This window comes from Muntiacus reevesi, chromosome 5 (assembly GCF_963930625.1).
Source record: "Muntiacus reevesi chromosome 5, mMunRee1.1, whole genome shotgun sequence".
Classification (NCBI taxonomy): domain Eukaryota; kingdom Metazoa; phylum Chordata; class Mammalia; order Artiodactyla; family Cervidae; genus Muntiacus; species Muntiacus reevesi.
This window is the reverse complement of record NC_089253.1, coordinates 104871783-104893980: the sequence shown is the minus strand read 5'-3', so window position 1 is coordinate 104893980 and position 22198 is coordinate 104871783. Positions and strand designations below refer to the sequence as shown.

General features: G+C 48.2%; 1 protein-coding gene across 1 annotated transcript in view; it reads left to right on the top strand.

Annotated features, from left to right (window-relative positions):
- Positions 1 to 20932, top strand: part of SEC16B (SEC16 homolog B, endoplasmic reticulum export factor) — a 46188-nt gene extending 25256 nt beyond the window's left edge. The window contains exons 13-26 of the mRNA XM_065937171.1: positions 2492 to 2609; positions 3828 to 3939; positions 5765 to 5870; positions 7541 to 7681; positions 9067 to 9186; positions 10038 to 10110; positions 11433 to 11711; positions 12551 to 12618; positions 16085 to 16237; positions 16388 to 16486; positions 16891 to 16999; positions 17134 to 17213; positions 18855 to 18953; positions 19796 to 20932. Coding sequence (XP_065793243.1) covers positions 2492 to 2609; positions 3828 to 3939; positions 5765 to 5870; positions 7541 to 7681; positions 9067 to 9186; positions 10038 to 10110; positions 11433 to 11711; positions 12551 to 12618; positions 16085 to 16237; positions 16388 to 16486; positions 16891 to 16999; positions 17134 to 17213; positions 18855 to 18953; positions 19796 to 19864 — 1626 coding nt within the window. The 3' untranslated portion in view covers positions 19865 to 20932. The remainder of the gene's footprint in view (positions 1 to 2491; positions 2610 to 3827; positions 3940 to 5764; positions 5871 to 7540; positions 7682 to 9066; positions 9187 to 10037; positions 10111 to 11432; positions 11712 to 12550; positions 12619 to 16084; positions 16238 to 16387; positions 16487 to 16890; positions 17000 to 17133; positions 17214 to 18854; positions 18954 to 19795) is intronic.
- The last annotated feature ends 1266 nt before the right edge of the window (positions 20933 to 22198 follow it).

Sequence of the window (22198 nt, the reverse complement as noted above, 5' to 3'; positions counted from 1 at the left end):
TTTCCACATAACCTGGTATTTTCTGTGAGCGTCTTTGCTTCTCCGCAGCCAATGGAGATGGTTGTGGGATCCCCTGTCTCTGGTGTTCTCTATCGCTGCCTCCCGAACCCACCTCTGCTCAATCTCTTTTGGAAGCCTTTTCTTGTATTTAGAGGCTTGGGTTTTTGCTGACTTCTAGTTTTAATGAAAACACACTCACACTTTTGCTTTTTTGTCCTTCTTCTTGCTTGTGGACAATTTCAAGAAAAGAAAAGAGAAAAACTGACTTTCATGCCCCTTTGTCAAATGAACTGGCTATATCAGAACATGGGATGCACCTCACAGTTCTGCCAAGTACATGTGCTCTGCAATGAAATCCTACCATGTCACAAAACGCTAAATGCAGGGAGTGATGTTATCATACAGGGAGTGATGCAATCATACAGGGAGTGATGTAATCAACAAACAACATTGGGTCTCAGTGCACTGGTAGAGTTTGCTAACTGATCCCTGCTTTTGGGTGAGAAAACCAAGGAGCCAGAGGTGATATGCCAATGTGGTATTTGACACCCGTGTTGGAGAGTTTCCTAGCATCATAGCAGCCAGTAAAGGCTAGACTCTGGTACTTATGATAAGAGGTGTAGTGGACGAAGCATGGCGACTGGAAAACAGAGATGTGAGCTTCTGTCACAGGCTTAACCTAGACTCTGCTCCTCACTGTTGTGTGAACTGGGTCTTGTTAATTAGTCTCAGAGTCTCAGCTCTTCATCTTTGTGGGCATTTTGATGCCTAACAGAGCTATTGTAAAAATTAAAGGAGAGAGAATATCTGAATGTGTTAATGGCCATGCTTGGCCCATTGAAGTTAGTTAATAAGTGTTCTCTGTCTCTCCCCACCTCTATAGACCTCCTTTACAGTGATCCCCCCCCCCCCCCCCGCCCCGCCAATCACCTGGGGAGGAGACAGAAGAATTGCTTCTAAGTTTTTGTTCTTTTAGCAAGAGCTTTTCTGTTGCTGGCTCCCTTAGTTCCAGCCAGAAAGAGCCTGGCTCACACGTTAAAATGGGGATAATAATGGTACTTAATGCATGTGATTGTTCATCGGAGAAATGCTTAGCACAGGCTGTGGCCCCGGGTCAGAGTGCAATAAGTGAGAACTGCTATTATTTTTGTGATTTATTATTATCATTCCTCTCATTCACACTGCTTTGCCCAGATAAACAAAGAGTATCTATAAAATGGAGCTGGATAAAGCGTCTTTTGTTCTGTGGGATAATTACAAATACAATAGCAAATAATTGTGAATTGTTTTGACCTCCAGATCTTAGCTATTACTGTCAATCTCCTGTTCTGTCCATTCTGTGTAACAAATTGGGGGACAGACCGGCCTGCAAATCACCTCTTTTCCTCTGCTGTGCTTCTGTGTGTGTGTATTTACACCTACATGCAATTTATAAAGTGCAAACCAAGTGCAAGGCACTATGCTATGGGCTTTACCGATCTCATTTCACTACCAACAGTAATCCAGTCAGGTAGACATTATGATCTCGATTTAGGAGATGAAGAAAGAAAGCTTCAAAGGCATTAAGAAACTTGCTCAAGAGGCAGGACTCCTGTTGAACCCAGAGCCTGTGACATTGTTTTCTTCATTGCTATTTCCTCTGCCCCGAAATTCCCCGGCATTCAGGAGAAGGACGGCCCGTCCTTTCCTATGGGGCTTCCACCCGCGTCCACGTCTCTGGCTACCCTCTACCGCCCCCTTGTGGAGCTCTGCTGCCCCTGCATCGTCACTAGCGACTACCGCTGCCTGGGCCCCTGGGCCTGTTTTTTCTCAAGAGGCGACAGGAATTAGATTTCACAGAGTTGTGTGAAGACTAAAGAAGGTGATGTGTAGAAGAGGACTCTGTAAAAACAGAGAGCGTTAGCCATTTGGTAAAATATTAAGAGCCCAGTGTTTGCCTGTTTTCTTACAGGTTAATATGGACTCTTCTCATGAACCAAGGGTTTGCGATCCTCCAAGATGGAAATGTATCAATATCAATATGTGTTTTTTTAAAAATTTTGTCCCCAGCTATTGACATTAGGGGCACCAGGATGAAATATGAAAATTAGTGACTAGTAGTGTGATTTTATTTATTTATCTACCTCCCAATACTGGAGAAGGAAATGACAACCCACTCCAGTATTCTTGCCAGGAAAATCCCATGGACAGAGGAGCCTGGCGGGCTACAGTCCATGGGGTCACAAGAGTCGGACACAGCCTAGCAACTAAACCACCAACCACCACCTCCCAATGCTCCTGTGTGTGTATGTATATGTGTCTGCCTACCCATCCTTCCAAGAGTTTTGCTTTTTTTCAAAAAAGAAAACTCAGAATCAATGAGTGGCCGCACTGCAGGCAGCCTAATAGGCATTCCTGGCAAATCAGAAAATAGACAACAGCCTTCCTTAACCTATGTTCTGGCCGGGGCTGTATTACTCAGCCAGTGTTCAATTTTTCTGCTGCTTTTCAGTGTTGTGGGGACAAGCAGTGGGGAGACTGGAGGCCACACTTGGCAGTGATTCTGTCGAACCAGGGTGGAGACCCGGAGCTGTACCAGCGCACGATTGTCGCCATGGGGGACACCCTGGGTAAGCAGACACCCGCTCCGTCCCCTCCTCGCCTCTGTCTCCAGGCCAGCTTTAAACACCCTGTGCTTACACTTCGGTTCTGTGTTGGGCCCAAGGCTGCGCCTCAGGCATTCCTTTGACCCAGGAGCCTCAGTGTTTTGGGGACAGAAAATCCAGGGAAAGGAGTGTCCTTCTTGCCTCTCCGTTTCCCAGGTTTCTGCTGTGAGTGAGCGCAGGCCAGGCCCCTGAGACTCCATGTCCTGCCGCTGCAGGAGGCTGCCCTGAGTGGTTCATTCCTGTGCTGGGGTCAGAGTCCCCAGCAGATGGAGTTAACACCTGGAGCATCTCCCCTACTGTTGTTGTTGGCCCCCCAGTGACCCAACTCAACCAGATAGGAAATTCTATTTTTGCCTGAGCTACCCTGGCTAACTGTGTAGTCTTTATTTCTATCATCTCTTTGTGAATGTGGCCTTTTAAACACTTAGGGGCTGTTGGATGTTGCAGATCAGTGGTTCTCAGATTGGGTCAAGGGACAGAATATTTAGAAAATCATTGCTTTGTGGCACTTCGTGAAGTACTGCTCTGCTAAACTTAAAATAGCTACAGGTAAAGTTGTGCCCAGTCAAATGACAGGTTATTCAGCACCTGGGTAGAAAGAACTTAACTTTTGTTGAACCTTCTTGGGTGCCAGGCTAATTACTTTGCCTACTTGAATTAACTCAATGTGGAAGTAATGAAAAAGGTATGGGAGAACATTTAAAAACTGGGAACAATTTGGTACTGAATGTGATTTTTATGAGCACTGGGAAAAAGTCTTCTATTGTTTGATTTTTAGCGGGGGAGGCATCAATGTCCCAAGAAGCCTAGTTTAAAAACCGCTGCTTCCAAGGGTCTGCTTCTCTGCTCAGGTGTAGGCATTTCTTACCTATTTGTTCCTTTCCGGAAGGGCTAAAATGCTTAGAGACGTCCTCATCAAAAGTCCATTAAGGGGAATGTGAAATAGTTCCTTTTTCTGGCTGAAGAGAAGTGAAATATAATGTCGGAGGGCAAGAATGGGGTGGGAGAGGGAGTGGGGTTTGGGGTCTGTGACTCGTGTCATGGAGAGCTTGCTCTTTTATTCCCCCGAAGCTCCCTGCTCGGACGTCAGAGCCCTCTCCAACCCTCTCCCCTCCCACCTGGCTGGTGGGTCCCTCCCCTTGTGGGTGCGTTCCCTGACCCGGGCTTGTTCTCCGCCTTCAGCTGGGAAGGGGCTGGTGGAGGCTGCTCACTTCTGCTACCTCATGGCTCACGTGCCCTTCGGCTACTACACCGTGAAGACAGACTACTTGGCCTTGCTGGGCAGTAGCCACAGGTATGCCCATCTTCTGGGGGCCAGAGTGGGGAGGACGTCTTCCAGGGGATTGGTTTCGCCCTGGCTGGGTTTCATGGCTCCATTTTTCCATTGTCCTTTGTGAATTTTCCCCTACTGCTGATGGTTTTTCAGCACAGGTAGGCTCTGGGCTGAGAGGTGCCGGGAAGAGGGCAACACCACAGCGCCAGGGGTCCTCAGGCCCGGGCCTTGCTCCCGGAAGCTGCGAGCTGGTGCCCGTGGGTTGGCTTATGCCCCTCTGGCCACTCGGTGGCGCCCTGGCTCCATGACCGGAGACCGACTCGTGGAGCATGCTAATACGAGCGCGGTGGCTTGAGGCTCTGCGTTCGGCAGCCCTGGACCTGTTCTCAGAACCGGCCTTGGGCAAAGCCTGCAAGTGGAGGAAGTTCGTGTTTCGCCCCCACACCTTACACTGACTTGACACACGAGCTACTCAAAGTCAGGCCTGTCTCTCATTCCCTGCTGGCCATAACATTAGACTTCTCACATAGAAGGACCTTGATAAGCCTCTAGCCAGTGAATAAAGGGATGAAAAGACTGGATTGCTCTCTAACCACCCTCCACATTCTGGATCTTTCTTTCTCCCTCTCTCTGTGATAGTGAAGATTTCCCAAGCTCTTACCTTGTACCAGCTGTTTTATTTGTACTGTTTCCTTTAATCATTACACATTTACCCTGTGAAGAAAGTGTATTTTTAAGCTTCACTTTATAGAGGAGGGAAACTGAGGCACAGAGAGGTGGAGTAACGGGTCGAAGATTGTACAGCTAAAGTGGAGTCAGTTTGGACTTGGAATCCAGACTGTTAGGGCTTTTCTTCGTAGAAATGCATCATCTCATAACCTGTCTGTCAAGGTCACGGTCTCTGATAGCATGTAGTTAACTTGTCAAAGAAGCCTGTCTGGGCCAGATGTGACAAATAAGCGAAGTGGGTTATGTAGCTTCCCCAACCCTTTTGGCACCAGGGACTGGTTTCGTGGAAGACAATTTTTCCACGGATTGGAGTTGGTGGGGGTCGGGGGGACCCTGTATGGTTTTGGTATTATTCAAGTGCATTACATTTATTGTGCACTTTATTTCTGTTATTACATCAGCTCCACTTCAGATCATCAGGAGTTAGATCCCGGAGGTTGGAGACTCCTGGGTTAAGGTGTCTCCCTCCTGTGTATTGTATGAGGATGTTTCTGGAGATCCAGCCCTGACCCCAGGGGAAGCCCCGGTGATTATGGTCTCAGCCCCCACGGCAGCTGTTTTGGGGCCCATGGGGACTCTGAGGGCCCCCTGATCATGTTCACTCAGTCTGCTTTCTCACTGGAATGAGCATCCAATGTGGGGACCGTCATTTGATTTTTGGCTCTGTGGTGCTACCCTCTCTCTGCAGGGCCTTCTTTTCTCAGTGCTCCTGGAACATCACATGGCTCCCTCTTTCCTGCTCTTCTGCTCAGGCTGGGGTGACCTCTCCCAGACACCACTCTGGGCTCTCCGGGCACTAAGGCTGGTGCTCAGCATGCTTACAGGGGGGATGCAGTGCCCCTCTGAGCTGGGCATGAAAGCATCTTGCCTTAAGTGACCCTCCAGGAAAGATGGCAGGAACCACCCCCACTCCCTGAAGTCCCCCTGCTTGGCCCTGCCTTCCCCCAGAGCCTTTGGGGGCACAGATTCTCCTTCTTCTCTTGGAGCTGCCCCAGGGATCAGCCCAGGACAGAAACTGCCGTGAATGGATGCAGCTGGTGTTTGGCTATCTATGAGTGAAATACGTCCCCTACCCGCCTCGACCTCAAACTCTTTTATTGTTATTCCCTGGTTTTAGTCAAGAGTTTTTGAAATTTGCAACAACTGAGGCTATCCAGAGGACAGAAATCTTCGAGTACTGTCAGATGCTGGGCCGTCCCCGATCCTTCATCCCTTCTTTCCAGGTAACTGAACGCTCTCGAGGCCTTATCTGCATCTGACGGCTGTGGGCGCCTGGATTCTCAGCCTTGCTCTCTGGCACGTAGCAGCTGGGCTAAGTCATCCACTGAACTTTTCCTCATGAGCTGGAGTGTGGGAAGGGTTAGGATTTCTTTCAAGGTCCCCTGAAGGTCTGCGTTTTAAGATAGGAAAGCAAAACATGGCAGCAGCCTCTGGCTGCGGGCTCCTGCCTCCCACCTGACAAAGGAGAATCAGGCAGGCTCCCTGGGGCCCCGCCCCAGCTCCTCCCGCTCTTCTGTCTCCAAACGGCTCCATCTTCTCGGCTCCACGGTCATCCTGCCAGGGGCGGCCCCCGGCTGCTCACCGTTCCTACTCTCCTCTGACCTGCCGCTCCCATCTCTCTCGGCTGCCTCCCTCTTTAACTCTGGAATTCCTCCCTGCTCTGACTTTGGCCCCTGTCCTTCCTCTTCCTCTCATGGCTGCAGGTGTGTAGGCAGCATTCATGTCCAGGTTCTAACCTCTCAACCTCTACTGGATGCCCTGGTGTCCCCTTTGATCCCCAGAGACTTCGTCAGTGATTGTGGTGAGAGTGTCTCTGGTGGCAGCAACACACACACACACACACACACACACACACACCCACCATCACCACCATCACCACCAAACACAAAACAAAGCCTTGGAAACGGATGGATTACTGTCTGTAGGACAGTGACCCACTTAGTATCTTCTGTAAGGGTTCTACCAAAGACCCATCTTCTCCAGCACAGCCCTGCCCAAGGAGCTGCTTGGGGTCCATGCAGGTCTTCAGTTTCTGCCTTTCTCTTCTGTAGCCATCCCACCTCTCAGCCGTCTTTGGACTGGTATCAGTGAGATGAGCTGTTTTTAGGGAATGAGTTTTACACACCAGGCACAGTGCTGTGATCCTCTGACTGTGTGATTTCTAATTCTGTGAGGCAGGCATGATTACCCTTTTTTCGCAAAAGAGGTTCCAAGGAGTTACATGCTGTTGGTTCATATCTCTTGGGTACCATTCGCTCTAGGGACTTTATATGGATTATCTCATTGAATCTTTACAACAACCAAGGGGTAGATTGTAGTGTCATCCCCATATTAGAGTGAGGAAACCAAGGTGCAGAGAGGAGGTGGGTGAACTAGCTTCATGTTCCATATCAAGCATAGAGTTGGGGTTTGAACTTGGGTCTGTCTGATTCCCAGCCCCTTTGTGCTCCATCTGGCCCTGTCCCTCATGCTTCTCTGAACCCTTACCTGTATCTGTCTTCCTCTCCCTCTAAGGCTTGAAGCCCCTTCCACTGGAGGCATTTTTTTTCTTCTTTTACCTGTGTCCTTGGTGCCTGGTCCTCTGCACTCGCCCCCCCCACCACACCAGGCTTCCCAGAGATGCAGGCTGCCTGATAAGAAGTGGAGAGGCTGGTGCATTTCCATGGTGACCAGCGCCTAGGGAGACTCAGCTGATGTGCCTTCCACCCTGTTCTCTGCAATGACGGAACTGCGGGCTGGGTTTGGAACTGTGCCTATACACACATAGAATGCCCTAAATGTTGCAAGGCCCTCTTTAATATTTGGACCCAGAGTTAGAGGAAGTTGGCAGTCCACGGACTTCCAAGAAGTCTTATCTCCACGTCTCTCTTTCTGGCCCCGCTCCTCTTCGCAGGTGTATAAGCTCCTTTATGCTTCCCGTCTGGCAGATTACGGCCTCACGTCCCAGGCCTTGCATTACTGCGAAGCCATTGGCACAGCCCTCCTGAGCCACGGAGAGAGCAGTCACCCTGTGCTATTAGTGGAGCTCATCAAGGTGAGCGTCTCAAAGGGTCCTCTGCAGGTGTGTTATCTTCAGTGTTCAGAGAAAGCTATTGTAAAGCGGCTCAGAGCCCTGTTTCATCTTCTTTGAACACGCTATAAAATTGGAGCCCCTGGCTGTCTTTGACCACATATGCATGCCCAGATGTGATAAGCAGAGGCCTGACACTGCATAAAGAAGGATGCTATGGCTGGGAGGGGCGGGGGGCGGGAGTCGGTTTGAAATAGGGGGACTGGAAACCAGGCGTGTGCTGTGCAAGGAAGTCATTCTTGCATCTGCCTTTTTGGTACAGTAAAAATGCATGTTATGGCAAACCATTCTAATTATAAGAGCTGGGCTTGGAAAATATATTTTAGTGATTAAAATGGGAAATGATCCTTATTAAAATGCTTTTAAATGCATGGAATATTTTATCACATGTGAGATATATTCAAAAAAAAGAAAACAAAAACATCAACTTTTAGTTCCTGGGAAAGAAAACAATCAGGCAAATAGTTGTTCCAATTAATTGAAGAAAAATCCATTAGCTGTGAGTACAAAGGCAGCTTACCGTCAATTTTTGCTTTGCTTTAAATGAGGCCCAAGTGTTGGATTCTGTAGCCAGTAAGATCTGTGCTAGTGAGTGCCCTAATAGCAAATTTCTGCCAATAGGATGATGGTTGCAGGCAGCTCAGGAGCCAGAAGGGAGGAGTAGGAAAGTTTGGGGACTTAATGATGGGATGTTGTTGTTGTTTAGTCAGTAAGTTGTGTCCTACTCTTTGCGACCCCATGGGCTGTAGCCCGTCAGGCTCCTCTGTCCATGCGATTTCCCAGGCAAGAATACTGCAGTGGGTTGCCATTCTTTCCTCCAGGGGATCTTCCTGACCCAGGGATCAAACCTGCGTCTCCTGCATTGGCAGGCAGATTCTTTACCGCTGAGCCACCAGAAAAGCAACGATTGAATAGTCTTGCAACATAAGCAGTCCTTCGACCGGCAACATGGGCATCACCTCGTGGGGGGCTTGTTAGCAGTGCCGGATCTCAGGCCCCACAGACTTCTGGGATCGGAATTAGCATTTTAACAAAATCCCAGGTGATTCCTACCAGCTCTGAAGTTTGAGAAGCACTGCTCCTGAGAACAGCTTTGCAGAGACATAGAGCAGAGTAGCAGTTTCTCCTCATATTTTATTTAGTATCTAACACCAGGATGGTTTAACTGTTTATGTTGCGATTCGAGGAAGGTATCTGCTGATGTTGCTATTCGGCAGTTCTTTGTAATCTGATTTACAAGTGAGCAAAGGCTTCCTTTCTTCTTTTCTCTTACTGCTTCTCCCCATGGTCCATTTCTCCTACTTCTCTCACTCCTTTGCCCTCTCTTACCATCTGGAACCCGGGCACAGCTGGCAGAGAGACTGAAGCTGTCAGACCCTCTGGTTTTAGAACGCCGCCGCCGCCGAGGGGACAGGGACCTGGAGCCGGACTGGCTGGTGCACCTCCGGGGGCATCACAGGGAGCTGCAGGTGAGGGGGCACGGTCTGCGGGGTGGGCCTCTGCGCCCCTCTCGGCTCCTCTGGACCCAGGGTAGGCAGGCACTGACCTCGGCAAGTCCCCAGCACTGGAGGGCCGCGGGGTCCTCTGTCCCCAAGGAAGCACAGCCCAATGGGGGACGGGGTAGCGCTCAGCTACCCACCCCACCCCACCGCACCCCCTCCGCTAACGCGCTCCCCTCCCGGGTGGAGATGTTTTCCTGTGTTCCCCTGGGGGACAGTGGGACCCTCTCCCGAGTCACCCAGCCACCCTTCTCTGCGGTCCTAGAAAATACATTGTTTGACCATCAAAGCTTCCGTCTCCCTCTGTGAGGAACAGTGGCTCATAGCGGCCCGGTGTCACTTTCATGTAATGTAGGGCAATTGCTTAAAAGACTTCCGGACCTTTCTTTCTTTTTTTTTTTTTTGGTTCTGACAGTTGCAAAAGCGGCTGGTAGTAATTGTCACAGTAATTGGAACAAGGCCTCCTCCATTTCCTTTCTTCCTCTGTCTCTGAGAAAGGGGCAGGTGGATTTTTTTTTTAGACACACGCGGCCCTTGCTTCCCCCGTGTGCTGTGGGCTCTGGGGCCCGTGGTTTAGTCCCTTCCTCTTGTCCCTTCCCCTGGGAGAGGAGGAGGCCCTGGCCGCTGCCTGCTGTCTCCAAGCAGATTTGCGAGGTAGGAAGAGCCGCGGGCCCCCGCCCCCAGCCCCTCAGAGCCCCCACGTTCAGCTGAGGATCCCTTACCTCATCACTGCTGAAGTTGCTTGACTTCATTTCAAATCATGCTTCCTTGTTTTTGTTTTCCTTTGTGTCACCTAAGAGGATTTTACTTTATCTTAATAGCAAAAGGAAGCAGGAGACGCTGGGAGTCCTCACTCTGCTCAAGCGGTTATTTCAGAAGCCAGAAAAACTCCAGGTACCTAAACTAATGAACTGAGTGTGTAAATAGCCGACTCTCGGGATCTGATTATAGGGGATAACCTAACAAAAAACTTTCCCCCTTCCTTGCCTGGAGTGCCTTCCTCACCCGTACCGGTCTGACCCGTGGTGTAGGCTTCTCTCTACACAGCCCCGCAGGCCACAGCCTTCCCTGACACTTCTGTTTCCGCATCGTTAGAGTTTTTCTTTCACTTTCAGGCTTTAATCTTGTTGTTGCTGTGTTGTTATATAGTTGCTTCACTAGTGTCAGTACCATCTCCCCATGTGGATGCATTTCTTGATGCCTGAGGTGGTGGATCATCTGTATTTCATGTTAGTGGTGGGTACATTGGAAGTGCCTGTGGTGCTTGAGCATCAGTTGCCACACACGTGAAATAGGCTTCAAAGTGTTTTCAACAGCTCCCTCCTTTTCCCTTAGGATGCTTCAAGTGCTGGGCTGGGCAGACATTATTATCCCAGTTAACTCCATGCTGTTTCCCCAAATAGCACTCACTGGTGGGGTGAGGATGGGGTCTCACGGCTTTGCTTCTGGCTGATTCCCAGCCTCTTGTACCTCCTTTAGGGATGATTAAGGGGATAGCAAGGATGGGCAGGCCTTGCTCTCTGTTTCCCAGCTTTGCTGCTGTGCCCCAGAATTGGTGAGGGGAGAGGGATGCGGGAGAGCAGGCTGGGTGCTCCTGAGTGGTCACTTCTCCTGGGAAACAGCCGTGTCTCCTGTCACCCTATCAAGCGGGTAGGTCAGCCGACCTTACTAGTCCCATTACTTGGGCCAACAGTTGTCCACGTCCACAGCCCACACCTTGGTCTGTCTCATCAGCAACACAGAGAAGCCAGAAAGAATGTCACCAAGTCCCTTTCCTGGGCCAAAGCTCTTGTCTTTCAAAACAAAGCCATCATTTCTGTAGTCTGATTTGGGTTTTAAGTTGAAACTTTCCAAGTTTCAAGTACCCTAGTCCATTAGGAAATCCATTAAAAAAAAACAAAACAAAAAAACAGTTTATCCAAAAGCTAAAAGGTGTAGAGTTAAACGAGATGGTCATTTCTGCCATCCCAACCCCCTGGTTTAAAAGGCTCAGAGATCATACAGGCTATGAGGGATATAGTTTCGAAAACTCTAAGTCCTAAATGGTGGGAGGCGTTACAATCGCTGCTGTGTTATACTTGTCACATTGATGGTGGCCACGTCAACTGGCCTGTCCTCGTCACTGCTTTCCAAAGAGCAGGCTTGTTCCTGCTGTTTAGTCCACATAAAGGCCACATTACAGGTCTCACCTCTTCTTCTTTGTACTGTGTCCTTAGAAAACACTTTCTATCAGGATCTTTCTGGACCTCAAGGCAACTCAGGAGCCTATGGCGGCCGCTCAGCTCTGTGGCCAACCCTGGAGCAGTCGGGCCCCGCCCAGCCCAGCCCACAGCAGCCCGGCTCCTACCCAACAGGCGGAGGTTCCTGGCAGATGGGGGTCCCGGTGCCTCTCTACTCCGTTCCCGAGACCCATCTGCTGGGGACCGGTGGCAGCGTGGCAGTGACAGGGGCTCCCGGAGCCTGGGAAGGAGCCCAGCAGATACACCTGCCCCCTGGTAAGAGCTGCCAGCAAGGCAGCGAGCCTTGGGTGGGGAGGTGTGGAGGGGAGCGAGCAGAGGAGGGCGGTGCGGGGGCCAGTGTGGGATACAGGGTGGGAGCGAGTGAAGCCCTGGGTGGTGGGTGTGCACGTGATTGAGGGCCTCGGGGTGTCAGACCTGGGCTAGTAGCTTCGCGTTCATCTGAGGGAGATGGCTGTCTCCCATTCCAGCCCCGCTCTCTGCTGGGACAAACACACCACAGCCTCCAGCAGCCGCTCCGGCCCCCCGTTTGGATTCCGTAGTTTCCAGGAGAGAGGCGGTAGAAGGCAAGAGCGTGCCACTTGTGCCCGCAGCTGCAGTTTAGGCCAAGTCCTCTTTCTGAAGTCATCTGTGTCGGGGACTGTGGGCAGAGGCTCGTGCTTCTGTCCTGTCCCATCAGGTGTTGGACAACAGGGGCCGAGTGTGGGTGAGCACTGCTGAGCGAGGCCAGGGAAGTGCTAGAAGCCAAACAGAAGAGTCAGATCTTAGGCCTTCTAACACAAGGTCCCATCCAAGATGGGAGGCTCACACGGAGGGGAAGGCTGGGAGGATCCCTGTGAGCCAGCCTGACGTGGCTCTCATTTCCAGGGTTCCCGTGGAATGATCTTGGTTTGGGGTGGAGGTTGGATGAGTTGCATGTTCTGGGGTGGTCTGAATTGAGAGGCTTGTGCAAATGGACCTCATATTTATTCTAAGGCACTTGGGGCTATGTGCTCAGAGCTCCAGTCACTTGGCAATTAGAAAAGCTTACTGTGTTCCCTTCTTCAGGAGAGAAGGGAAAGACGCAACATGCTAATTTCTGTTGTTTTGTGCCATAGGAGAGAACACAGTGTCTCCAGAAACCCTCCAGCATCCTGATGGGCAGAAGACTGTTTCCAGACCCCAGGTGAGAGGACAGAGTCCCCAGATGACAGCACCCACTCTGAGCTGTGGATTTCCTCCAGTTGCCCCAGTTTCTCAGCCACATGCAGGCACCTTCCTGTGCCTCGCACCAGCCCTTTCTTCCACATTGCTCCTTGTTTCTGTCTACATCAGATCCTGAGAGGTGGAGAGGAGGCTCGTTCTTGTTCATGTGCAATCCTGCCAACCTGTGTCCATGGGGGCAGGACTGGGTTTCACTCTGGTCTCATACATCAGCCCCGTCCAATGCCTTCTTCTTACTGATGCACTGAACACTTGCTGTGTTCTGCGCCATCATGGAAGACTCTTGATATTTCTATCTTTAACATTTTTGCCTTGCTTTATTTCTGAGAAGGACCTATGGCAGCTGTGTCTCTTTTCTTCAGGTCTTGGAGGTAACCATGTCTAGTTAATCATCCATTCAGCTGTTGAATGAATGAATCCCTCCACTAGTAACAGGCATTGCTGGTCCAAATTTAAGATACTCTCTAGCTTTGCCTGCTTGGACGTGATGTCATAGAACTATCTTGAGTAGTAACCAAGCTACAGACCTTAAAACATGTTTTTCCCCCTAAATTAGTGCTTTATTGTTGTACATAATCTGAAAAACAGAGAGAAAATGTCATATAAAGTGTCAAACAGCCATTACTCAGAATCTCATAGCCAAATAGTTTATTTTCTTCCAATATTTTTTCTATGTACACATTTCTCATGCTATCTGAAAGCAGAGCCTTCCTATGAAACCTTTTGTAAGTCTAAATGATGTGAAGGGAAGAAGCAATTACCTCAGTACACATCTTGCTAACAATGCACAAAATGAATCGAGATGAAGCCCAGATGTTCACAGATACGGTTCAAAGCCACGTGAGATGCTGAGTGTAGTTTCCAGCAAAGGAGCTTAGTGGGGCCAGTCTCACTGCTTGGGATACGAGCTGCCTCTATAATGGCTCCTACAAAACAAACGCTGAATGCTTTTTTTGCTTTCTGACTTTTTTGGTAAAAGTGAAAGTCCTCTTTGGATTTTTTTTTTTTTTTTTTTTTAGCGAAAATAGGTACTAATGTCAGCCTTTGGTAAAAGCAAAGTTGTATGATACAAACTTTCAGAAAGTGAAGGAGACCTGTCTATATGGGTGTATATATAGATGTGTATATGGGCTTCCCAGGTGGTACTAGTGCTAAACAACATGCTTGCCAATGCAGGAGACAGAAGAAATGTGTGTTTGATCACTGGGTTGGGAAGATCCCCTGGAGGAGGGCATAGCAACCCACTCCAGTATTCTTGCCTGGAAAATTCAATGGACAGAGGAGCTTGGCAGGCTACAGTCCATAGGGTCGCAAAAAGTTGGACATGACTGAAGCGACTTAGCCCACATGCATAAATGTGTATATATATACATATAGATGTGTTTTTAAATGGTTGAGAACATATGTACATGAAGCTTTATTTTCTATTTTTAACACTATAAAATGAGATTTTCCATGTCATTCTTAAATATGATTTTTAGTATCGGTGTGATAAATTCACTGTATGGAAACATCCTTGCTCATGTGTTTATTCATTCACAAATACTGAGGTCCTGCAGTGTACCTGGTCCTGTTGTTGAGACTGGGAATACATAGGGAACTAGACAAAGCCTATCTTCATGGGGCTTCTGTTCAGTAGAGGTGACTGCAAATAAACCACTGTATGCTTGAGGGATGCTCCTTTAGATGGTGTGGGAGGGAGTGCGTCTCTGAGTTCAGCATGGAGGGTGGACATGAGCCAGGTGAGTATTCAGGGAACAAGTGTTCAAGGCAGAGGGCATAGCAAGAGCAAAGACCCTGTAATAAGATGACCTGGTACAACTGAGGGAGAGTATGGGCTGTATCTAGAGAGAGGGACGAGGGAACTCCGTGGTGGGCCAGTGGTTAGGACTTTGCGCTTTCATTACTGAGGGCTTGGGGTCAGTCCCTGGTTGGGGAACTAAGATCCTAAAAGCTATTCAGTGTGGTCAAAAAAAAAAAAGGTGAAGAGAGGGCTAAGAAGCAAGACCAGAGAGAAAGAGAAAGGCAGGATCATAGAGGGCCTGGTAGTCCCTGGAAGGAGCTTGGATTTTAATTCGTCTTTACTACTTTGTTAAACACACCAAGTGTCTCTCTTTTCCTTTTCTTTTCTACTCTTTCTCCTTACTCCTCCCTTCCCTTCCCCTCGTAGGTAAACCACAGTGATGGACATTCTAATATATAAGCCCTTGTGTATTTCTTGAATCACTCAATTAGGAGAAATTCCTAGAAGGAAAGCCAGACTGCTTGGGTTTGAATCCTTGCTCTGCCCTTAACTAGCTGTGTGACCTTACCCAGATTGCTTAACTTTTCTGTATCTTAGTTTTCTCATATGTTAAATGGGACGACAATAACAGTACCTACCTAACAGGATAGTTGTAAGGATTAAATGACTCGCCGTATATAAAATGCTCAGAATACTACTTGGTACACAGTAAGTTCTATACTCATTAGAATAAAAAATGAAACTTTTTCTATATTTGCCAAAGTGTTTTTTCTAAAGGTTATACCAATTATCTTTCTCTGAGAGTGAAAATTGTAAATACAACACAAAAGGACAAATACTGTATGATTCCTCTTATACAAGGCATCTAGAATAGGCAAACTCATAGAGACAGAAAGCGTAGAGGTTCTCAGGGGCCAGAGGGAAAGAAAAATGGGGAGTTAGTTTTAATGGGAACAGAGTTTCTGTTGAGGTTAATGAAAATTTCTGAAAATGGAAATTGGTGATGGTTATGCAACATCATAAATATTCTAATACACTGAACTGTATGCTTTAAGTGGTTAAATGGGTAAACTTTATGCAATGTATTGGGTTGGCCAAAAAATTCATTTGGATTTTTCAGTAAGATGTTACAAACCTGAGCAAACATTTTGGGCCACTAGATACATTCTACCACACACACAAAATTAATACTAAGGGATGTGGGTGTATTTTCCTCCAGCCCGGTACAGTTGCTCACGGTTCATCTTGAGCAAGTCAGCTAGGAAGTGAGGTCTGGGATGAGTTAGATTCAGTGGCTGTCACTTTCCCTGATCTTTGTGTTTAGGGGTTCCCTGAAGGGTGTTTCCTGGCTTTCTTCATCTCCAGTGGAAGCATTCCATACCATTGCTCCAGGCCTTAGAATAGTTCAGGAAACTTGGTGCTCCTGGGGACTAGTAGCACAATGGCCAAAACCCTGTAGGATCAAGGATAATCTGAAGATTGAGACTGGGCTCTGGCCTTGTCCTGAGACCTTCAGCAAGTTATTCCTCGTGGCTGAATCGTGGTGCCCTATCAGTGATATTAGATCCTGTAAAGTTATCGCCGCTGATTTATCGAGCAGGTCAGGTGAGGGAGTACATGTAAATGTGCCTTTGTAACCTGTCAAGTGCTATAAAGATGTTACTTCTCTTTTCTCTAATTCCAGGTGCCACTGATTCCCAGAGCTCGAAGTATTTCCGAGAGTTCCACCATATCAGTCAAGGAGGACAAGGAGGAGTCCTCTGATGAGGCAGATAAAAAATCTTCACAAAATACCATCCAGAGAGAAAAGCTTGGAAACGTGAAGGAAAATGCAAAGGTGGAGGGATCTTTTTCTTCCCAGATGGTGGTGCAGAGCTGGGGATCTGGGCTCTTGTGGGGTCCCCTCCTCTCCTGCCTCACCACCGTCACAGTGAGGGGGGGTTAATCTCCACCCTACAGACCACAGAACTGCCCCCCTCTCTTCCAGAGCTCAGGGTTCGGCTGGTTCAGCTGGTTCCGCTCAAAGCCCACCCACAATGCATCCCCCTCTGGAGACGAAGACTCGTCTGACAGCCCAGACTCTGAGGTAACCTTGGGCAGAAGGTTGCGGGGTCCTGGGCAGGGAAACTCCCTCTTCTGTGGTGCCTTCTGAGGAAGTTTCCTCAATTCCAGGAGGGCTCGGAGCTGGCATCTCCACCCTGGTCTGGATGAAACTGGTTTTGTGATGGGAGGTTGTGGGAGACAGATTGGTTCAGTGAGGGGAGAGGCAGATGATGAAAGGCCTTAAAAGTTAGGATGTAGAATTTTAACTTTCGAGAGCCGGCAGTGATTTGGATTGTTGAGCGGAGGAGTGGTATGAAGTGAATTGAGTTTGGTGGAGAGGCCAGCCCTGGTTGAGGGCGGAGGCCGCCATGAGGGTGCTGCAGGATTACAAGCAGGTGGCATGGATGTGTTGACCATCAGTTCCACCCTCCTTTCTCCACTAAGCAGGAGATGCCCAGGGCAGCGTCTCCACCTCAGCCCAGCCCAGGCCTCTCACTGACACCTTCCCCAGACCTCCAGTCTCCGCTGGGTGCCAGTGCCTTCTCCCGGGACACAGGTATGCCAGCCTCATGTCCTCTGGGCCCTCTCTGGTCCTCTCTGCGCTCCCCAGGGGTGGGTGGCGGAGCCTTCTGGGAGTGGGGACTCCTCTGTCCTGAGTAGCTGGAACACCCCCGACTCGTTGCTTCCTAGGTGGAGATGAAGTCCGAGCGTCAGCATCTGGTGCGGGGACAGCTGAGGGCCCGGGGAGTGGAGGCCTGTTGGGACCTGAGGTGAGCAGCCCACCTGTGTGTGAACTGAGCTTTCATGGGGGCTGGAGGTGCTGCCCCGCGAGGGCCTGACTCGTGGAGAGTGTGGAGAATGTTTCTGTAGTAGTTTGCTAGGGCTGCCAGAACAAGGTGTCATAGACTGTGCCATTTAAACACCAGACGAGTGTCTCCTCACAGTTCTGGAGGCTGGAGAGTGTCCGCAGAGCGGGTTTCTCCTTGGCTTGTAGATGGCCATGTTCTTCCTGCGTCTTTATGCGGTCTTTCCCTGGTGTGTGTCTATGTCAGAATTTCCCCTTCTTACAAGAACACCGGTCATAATGGGTTAGGGGCCACTTTAGTCACTTTTTTTTTTTTTTTTTAAATTAATTTCTGTTGAGTATGGGGCTTCCCTGGTGGCTCAGATGGTGAAGAATCTGCCTGCAGTGCAGAAGATGAGGGTTCGGCCCCTGGGTCAGGAAGGCCCCCTGGAGAAGGGAATGGCCACCCGTCCCATTACTCTTGCCTGGATCGCTTTACGATGTTGTGTTGGTCTCTGTTGCACAGCAATGTGAATCAGCCATAAGCATACGTAGATCTGCTCCTTCTTGGATTTCCTTCTCATTCAGGTCACCATGGAGCACCAAATACAGTTCCCTGAGCCGTGCAGTAGTTAATCACCTCTTTAAAGACCCTGTCTCCGAATACATTCTGAGGTCTCTGGGTTAGGACTTCAGGACAGGAAGTCGGGGGCAGGAACATGAGTTAGCCCCTCACTGCTTCCTTTCGTGATGTCTAGAGAGTGGCCTCGGGACTTCCCTGGGAGTCCAGTGGTTAAGACTGCTTCCAGTGCAGGGGGCACAGGTTCAAACCCTGATTGAGGAACCAAGATCCCACAAGTCACAAGGCACAGCTAAAAAAAAAAAAAGAAAAAAGGGAATGTCCTCTTTCCCTGTCCCTAGTAGGAGCTAGAGCTCACCAGTATCCCTTGCAAGGATTGTGATAAAGCCTTGACGAATTGTCCAGTGTGGATTTATGCCAATTGCTAGGAAAACAATTTTATTTCTTGGGGCCTGGTTACGGCACTCTTGTAGTATTTTAGGCTTTTCAAGGAATATGAGGTTACTTTTTATGATGCTATTAGTACCATTTTTGTGGCCTTTTCTTCTCAGACAGCAGCACCTGAGCCTCTGCAAAACTCCCCCAGGCCCCGGGGGTGGCTGTGCCCGCTGGGACTGTTTGCTCAGGATTCCCTGAGCTCTATCACATTTGCCTCTTTCTTTTACAGATGTTTAAAATTTATTTATTATTTGTTTATTTTGACCACGCCGGGTCTCTGCTACTATGTGGGCTTTTCTCTGGTTGCAGTGAGTGGGGGCTGCTCTCGGGCTGCAGTCACGGGCTCCTCATCGCAGCGGCATCTCTCCTTGCAGAGCTCGGGCTCTAGGTTTGTGGGCTCAGTAGATGTGGTGCACAGGCTTAGTTGCAAATGAAATCTTTGTGGAACAGGGATGGAACCTGTATCCCCTGCCTTGGCAGCTGGGTTCCCATCCCCTGCATCACTAAGGACTGCATCTCTTGATCAAAGTTGATTCTCAGGGAAGCCCCTGACATTCTAGAACCCAGGAAGTGGTGACTAAGAGGATTTTCTATTATGTTCCATCACAGGGTGTTTCCACTGAGCTCTACTTCAACGCTGGTGTTCTGCCTCCCCCACCGCCCGTGACGGGGAGTGTTCCTCTCTACAACCCATCTCAGGTTCCCCAGGTAAGGAGGTCCTGAGGGAGAGGGGTTGGGTTTGGAGCATGGGTTCTGAGTGAAGGAGACTCTGGTTTATAACTTACTGATAACAACTTACTCTGCCTGAGTTCTTCAGCAATGACTAACCTCTGTAAGTTTTGGTTTCTGCATCTGTAAAATGGGGTTAGTAGTAACTACCTCCCTGGATAGTTGTGAGGATTAAATCAGAGCATGTATGTGAAGGTCCTGGCACTCTGAAAATGCTCAGACAGTGTCACTATTATTAATGTTGCTCTTGACCTTTCATAAGTCTTGAGACTCAAGAGAGACAATTTGTGTTGGTGCTAATTGTATGGTTGCACCAGCACAGCGTCCTGAGGGTGAGGGGATCATTGCAAACTTTGGTTGAAACTAAACTCCCTGCTTCTGCATGATCTGAGGCAGACTGCTTGCTTGGATGTGTCATTGGCTTCTCTTCTTTATAAAGTCAAATTTCTTTCTCCTTATTTAAGAGGTAAAGGTATTGTGTGAAAGTGGATAATGAGAATACCACATGGGAAGCCAAATGTTCCTGAAGGGTTCTAGATTGGTAGCTCAGGCGGTAAAACGTCTGCCTGCAATGCAGGAGACCTGTGTTCGATCCCTGGGTTGGGAAGATCCCCTGGAGAAGGAAATGGCAACCCACTCCAGTGGAGAACCTGGAGAACCCCAGAGAAACTTGGTAGGCTACAGTCCATGTGGTTGCAAAGAGTTGGACACGACTGAGTGACTTCACTTCACTTCACTTCAAGCTCAATCCAGCCAGTCGTGCTGGATTGGCAGAGTCATGCCTGGGGTTATAACCTCGTGCTGTGCTTGTCTTTTTCCAGCTCTCAACGGTTACCAGCCTGAACCGGCCAAATCGCCTAGCTCAGCGCCGTTATCCAACCCAGTCGTGATGAGAAGGACCACCCATCCCAGGCTGGTCTCCCTGAAGCACAACTGTTATGTTGTTCTTGTTTCTTCATTTCCCAGCCCCTCTGCCACGTTTGGGCCCCAGGAGGGTTGTGCTAGCCAGTTGCTTTCACTGGGTGTGGAGAAGGCAAGGGGACAGGGTCTCCCAGGACACAGCTCAGTTCAGTCTCTTAAGATTAGCTTCACAGTGATGGTGGAAATGACTTCTTCAGGTGGAAAAGCTGGGTATAACATCAGACTGGAGGGGAGCGGAATGCCATGGTGGCAGCACTGAGCACGTGACTGTAGATCCTTGGGAAAATCAGGGCTTAAGAATTCCTCTGCAGGAATCGAAGATGACACCACTGGACTCTGCAGCAGCAATTACTGGGGGAGAGGCACTCAGAGCAATATTCTAGATTAACTTTGACTCCTTCCACAGCCTTAGTTACAGACCAATTCATGGCTCAAGTTAGCAAAGGATTTTTGAATCTTGGAAACTTGATCACTGTTTCCTGTCATCATTCTCTCTTGGGTGACATTTCGGCAGTTTCCTTCTTGGTTTTGGTTTGTGCACATTTTTTTTTTTAATGTGGTTCAGATTAATTATATTTCTCTCACTTTCTTAGCTGGTCCTATTTTTTCACATTCTGGCATCTGGCTATCAAGTTAGATTGCTGTAGGCATCATATTGTCATGGTAACTACTGAACCTAATGATGCAAATGGATGGAACATCAGTGTAATAAAGGATTGAAAATGTTCCCTAAAAATTCACCCCTTCCATAAGAGGAGGATTGAGTGTCTGAGATTGTTAATACTTCCCTTCCTCCCTCAGGCCTCTGCAAATTGATGTTCAGAGGGTCAGAGGAGACCGAGGGAGAAGGGGGCCATCTTGGAAATTTCCATTTCTCCTTTCATACCCCCAATAGGAATGACTCATGCTGTTTGTCAGATTTGTTGAAAATTTCTCCTCACAAAAAACATTTCTTTGTATGTGTAATTGTACATTCAGGTTTTGTACTTTAATGTACTATGGTTCTGATGTTGATCGCGATTAAACCAGATAATTTTATAGCAGATGCTTGTCTCTGGCTAATTTTTGCAGAGGGAGAGTACACACGGCATGGTCTCTTCCCTGAGGTCTTTCTAATAATGGTTTCACTGGGTGATAAGGTGCAGACAGCTGGAAAAAGCCCTTAATTAATGAAGAATCTAGGGACTGATCCTCTTAAATTGTCTACCATTATTTTTACAATTAAAAAAAAATGAACAAACCCTCCTCTCATGAAAATTAGTTACTCCGTTAACTAAATGTTGCACATTCTGTCCTCTAAGAAGTTTATTCATCTCTCAGATTAAATTAGGAAATGTACGTGTAAGTGTTTTGCATCTAGAAGGCCCTCAGTGAGTTCTGTTCCTTTTCTTCCTGAAAAGACTGCAGCCCCTTCAGTTTGGTATGCTGACACCCAGTGGCGGAACAATGTCAGTAGTTTCTGAGTTTCAGAGGCACCAAATTGTTTAGACTTGAATCCTGGCTCATCCACAGTTCACCTTGGAATCTTGGACAGGTTTATCTAATTGTTCTTGTCTTCAATTCCCTCTTCTATAAAATGAAGATAATAATTACTATTGCAATGATTATAATTACAGTAGTAATTATAATAGTACTACCACAAAGGACCCTGGAGGAGGGCATGGCAACCCACTCCAGTCTTCTTGCTTGGAGAATCTCCATGGACTCCAGGCTCCAGGAGAGGAGCCTGGCAGGCTGCAGTCCATGGGGTCACAGAGAGCCGGACATGACTAAGCACATGAGGCATCACATATGACAGTGCAATAATTGAGTCAATCTCTTAAAGAAGTACCTAGTACATGCTACGCATTATATATGTGTGTTTCTAAAAAATTATTAGTATACAATCGAATAAGTAAAATTGCCTTAAACTTGTTGCCTACCAGATTAAACTGGATTTTTATTCACTTAACAATTTTATTGAAGTATAGCTGATTTACAATGTTGTGTTAATTTCTACTGTATAGCAAAGTGATTCAGTTGTATATATATGTGCATGTTTACACATACACATTCTTTTTCATATTCTTTTCTGTATAGTTTATCACAGGATACTGAATATAGTTCCCTGTGCTGTACAGTAGGAGCTTGTTGTTTGTCTATTCTCTGTATAATAGTTGCATCTGCTAATCCCAAACATCTAATCCATTTCTCCCCTACCTACTTCCCTCTTGGCAATCACGAATCTGTCCTCTATGTTTGTGAGTCTGTTTCTGTTTCATAGGTAAGTTCATTTGTGTTATATTTTAAATTCCACATATAAG